This window comes from Phaseolus vulgaris, chromosome 7 (assembly GCF_000499845.2).
Source record: "Phaseolus vulgaris cultivar G19833 chromosome 7, P. vulgaris v2.0, whole genome shotgun sequence".
Taxonomy (NCBI): domain Eukaryota; kingdom Viridiplantae; phylum Streptophyta; class Magnoliopsida; order Fabales; family Fabaceae; genus Phaseolus; species Phaseolus vulgaris.
Window position 1 is genome coordinate 20,004,059 of NC_023753.2, and position 4,101 is coordinate 20,008,159.

The 4,101-nt window shown below is 50.1% G+C and overlaps 1 protein-coding gene across 1 annotated transcript; it reads right to left on the bottom strand.

The window, feature by feature from the left end:
• Positions 1–1,186: 1,186 nt before the first annotated feature.
• LOC137829218 (uncharacterized) lies at positions 1,187–3,216 on the bottom strand. Its single transcript, XM_068636016.1, has 2 exons — positions 2,324–3,216; positions 1,187–1,685 (listed from the first exon to the last, which is right to left on the bottom strand). The coding sequence occupies exons 1-2, from the start codon at positions 3,214–3,216 to the stop codon at positions 1,187–1,189; spliced, it is 1,392 nt and encodes a 463-aa protein (XP_068492117.1).
• Between the last annotated feature and the right edge of the window lie 885 nt (positions 3,217–4,101).

Genomic DNA, 4,101 nt, shown 5'->3' on the forward strand with positions numbered 1-4,101 from the left:
TAGCCCTTATCTTTTTGCATTTGGTGCCCACACCTGAGGAAAGGCCTGCTACAGCAACGCCGTATCGTCCTCAGGGTGTCTGAAAACACCAAGGCGAAATTTTCTGAACATCAAATGCTGAGGCTAGCTGTTCATATCTGAGAAGGGGGCGTCTTGAAGGAATCCCTTAACCCTTGCTCAAGGACTAGGCACCCAGATTCTAGCTTACATCTATCGTCTGATACCGGGGCCAGCTATTCATACCTGAGGAGGGGGCGCCCCGAAGGAATGCCTTAACCCCTGCTCAAGGACTAAGCGCCCGAGTTTTTAACTTATGTCTGCCATCTGATACCGGGGCTAGCTATTAATACCTTAGAAGAGGGCATCCCGAAGGAATCCCTTAACCCTTGCTCAAGGACTAGGCACCCAGATTCTAGCTTACATCTATCGTCTGATACCGGGGCCAGCTATTCATACCTGAGGAGGGGGCGCCCCGAAGGAATCCCTTAACCCCTGCTCAAGGACTAAGCGCCCGAGTTTTTAACTTATGTCTGCCATCTTATACCGGGGCTAGCTATTCATACCTGAGAAGGGGGCGTCCCGAAGGAATCCCTTAACCCTTGCTGAAGGACTAGACGCCCGATTTTTCAACTTATACTGATATCTAGTATCGGGGGCTAGCTATTCATACTTGAGGAGGGGGCGTCCCGAAGGAATCCCTTAACCCCTACTCAAGGACTAGGCTCCCGGATTTTTAACTTGTACTCAACATACCTGTTATCTTGCTTCGCATCTGACTCCCGCTTCTTTATCTGGCGATGCCTACTTCTGGCGACGCCTTGTTCTGGTGACACCTTATCGTGGCGTTGCTAACTTGGCGACGCCTCATCTTGGCGGCGCTACATTTTTTGACGACGCCTTACCTTGGCGACGCCTTATCTTGACGACGCCATACCTAGGCGACGCCTTATCTTGGCGGTGCCTTACCTTGGCGACGCCTTATCTTGGCGACACCTTGTCTCGGTGACGCCTTATCTGGGCGACGCCTTATCTTTGTCTCTGTTTCTTTAATCTTTAATCTTTAATCTTTGATCTTACAAGAAAGGGAAAACTAAGGCAGAAACATCTTAAACTTTTCTTTTCTTTATTTGGGTGACCTCATTAAAAAAACCCCTGGAGGGAAAAAGAGTGTCCCCTTTACAAAATTTCAACTGAAATAAAACTTCAAATTAGCCGCATTCCAACTACGTGGGATGGGGCCTCCTTCTAGAGTCTCTAACTTATACGAACCATTTCCCTTAGCTTTGGTTACTCTGAACGGTCCAGTCCACTTGGGAGACAACTTGTTCTCTAACTCGTACGGGTGAGCCTTCCTCATGACCAAATCACCAACCTGGAATTGTCGCAGCTTCACCTTAGAGCTGTATTGACGCTCCACTTTTCTTTTCACAGCCTCGGCCTTGATTTTCGCCTCTTCTCTGGCTTCGCCTATCAGATCTAGGTTCACCTTCCTTTCTTCGTTGGACTCTTCTGCCACGAATCCTAGGAAACGAGGCGAGCTCTCGTGGATCTCCATTGGGATCATGGCATTCGATCCATACACTAGGCTGAAAGGCGTCTCCATGGTGGAAGATTGAGGCGTGGTGTGGTAAGCCCATACGATCCTTGGTACTTCTTCTGCCCACGCCCCTTTAGCCTTCTCTAATCTGCATTTCAAACCCCTCAACAAAACTCTGTTTGCTGACTCGACCTGCCCATTTGTCTGGGGGTGTTTGACCGATGCAAACACTTGCTTGATTCCTACTTTTGCACATAGTTTCCCCAACTGTTGGCTCGCGAACTGGTGCCATTGTCTGAAATGAGACGCCTTGGTACCCCGAAACGACACACAATGTTCTTCTAAACAAAATGTTGTACCTTGTGCGCGGTGATCTGTGCCACTGGTTCGGCTTCTATCCACTTGGTGAAGTACTCGATGGCAACGATCAGGTACTTCATCTGTCTTACTGCCAATGGGAACGGGCCTAAGATATCAATTCCACAAGTATGGAAAGGCCATGGGCTGTATATGGATCTCAGTTCCTCTGGCAGCGCCTTGTGCCAATCCGCGTGTATATGACACTGCTTGCAATGTTGGGCGTATCGTACGCAATCTTCTCTTACTGTTCCACAGAAAAACCCTACACGTATTACCTTGGATGCCAAGGATCTTCCTCCCACGTGGCTCCCACAAATACCTTCGTGGAGTTCAGCCATTATCCTGGTGCACTCGTCGCCGCTTACGCACGTAAAGATAGGGTGCGTAAACCCGTGCCTGAATAATATCCCATCTACCAAGGTGTACCTTGTGGCGTTCCTCTTAATCTTCTTGCCTTCTTCTGGTTCTGCTGGGAGGATTCCGTCCGCTAGGTATCGCCTGTAAGGGGTCATCCATGTGTCGCCTTCCTCCAAAGCACATACCTGTACACCCTTTCCTTCTTCTGGCGAGGCCGCGTAAGTGCTGATGCAGGGTGCCCTCGCCGTATCTTGACTCAAGGAGCGATGGTTCCGTGGATTTCCTCTTGCTCTACTAACGTGAAGAACATCCACCCTGTTGTCTACAACAAATTTTCGCGGCGTTTTGAGGGTCTCTTGGATCATAGTCCTCTGCCTTACCCCCTTGCTTGAGCTGGCCAGCTTGGCGAGCAGGTCAGCTCTGGCATTTTGCTCCCTGGGGACATGCACCAGCTCAAACACAGCGAAGGCTCTCTTCAACACTTCGATGTACCTTAAGTACGCAGACATCTGTGGATCCTTTGCCTGGTACTCCCCTTTTACTTGTCCTGTGACCAATTGGGAGTCACTCTTTGCCAGGAGGCTCTGCGCACCCATTTCTTTAGCCAAAAGCATCCCAACGATCAACGCCTCGTACTGCGCCTGGTTGTTGCTTGCCTTGAAGGCGAAGCGTAAAGCTTGTTCTATCAACACTCCGTTAGGTCCCTCCAAGATTATCCCAACGCCACTCCCTTGCTGGTTGGAAGATCCGTCCACTGAGAGTACCCACTGTGACCCTAACTCCGCCTCTTGAGGGTCTCCCCTTGGTGAAAGTTCTGCCACGAAGTCAGCGTAGACTTGCCCTTTGATGGACCCCCTGGGTTCATACTGGATATCGAACTCCGATAGTTCTACCACCCAACGAACCATCCTCCCTGCCACATCTGGCTTTTGAAGTACCTTTTGGATGGGGAGGTTTGTCATCACCACCACCGTGAAGCTGTGGAAATAGTGGCGGAGCCTTCGTGCTGAGAATGCTACTGCTAGCGTCGCCTTCTCTAGTGACTGGTACCTCAATTCTGGGCCTTGCTCACGAAGTAAATGGGCTTCTGCACCTGGTTTTGTTCTTGGACCAGTACAGAGCTAATGGCCCGCTCAGTCACCGCAAAGTATAAGCGGAGGGGGACGCCTACTTGTGGCTTGCAAAGCACAGGTGGCGTCACCAAGTACTCCTTCAACTTGAGAAACGTTGCTTCACACTCATCTGTCCATGCGAAACGGCTATTCCTTTTGAGGCATTGGAAGTAAGGGTGGCCCTTCTCCCCTTCAGCAGATATGAATCTCGATAATGCTGCCATTCGCCCCGTCAGTTGTTGAACTTCTTTCACTGAGGCAGGGCTCCTCATGGCGTTGATGGCTGCACACTTGTCAGGGTTTGCCTCTATCCCCCTCTCTGTGAGCATGAAACCTAAGAATTTTCCTGCCTCCACGCCAAAAATGCACTTTTCTGGATTTAGCTTGAGGTGATACTTCGATATGGTAGCAAATAGCTCTTCTAGATCAGTTGCGTGCTGCCCTCTCTCGTGCGAAGTTACCACCATGTCATCTACGTAGGCCTGCACGTTTCTTCCCAGCATGGGTGCAAGGACCTTGTCCATCAGCCTCTGGTAGGTGGCGCCTGCATTTTTCAAACCAAACGGCATCACCTTATAACAATAACTGCACGTTTTCGTCATGAATGCCGTTTTGCTCTCGTCCCAGGGGTGCATCTTGATCTGATTGTAACCTGAGAATGCATCCAAGAAACTCAGCATCTTGCAACCCGAGGCGCTATCCACTAATGTATCGATGTTGGGTAGTGGGTACGAA

Excerpts from the sequence above, each read along its gene's own strand:
- LOC137829218 (XM_068636016.1), bottom strand. The coding sequence starts at position 3,216 with ATGACAAACCTCCCCATCCAAAAGGTACTTCAAAAGCCAGATGTGGCA. Across the intron at positions 1,686-2,323 it reads ATTAAGAGGAACGCCACAAG|ATTAGAGAAGGCTAAAGGGG; the intron begins GTACACCTTGGT and ends TTTGAAATGCAG.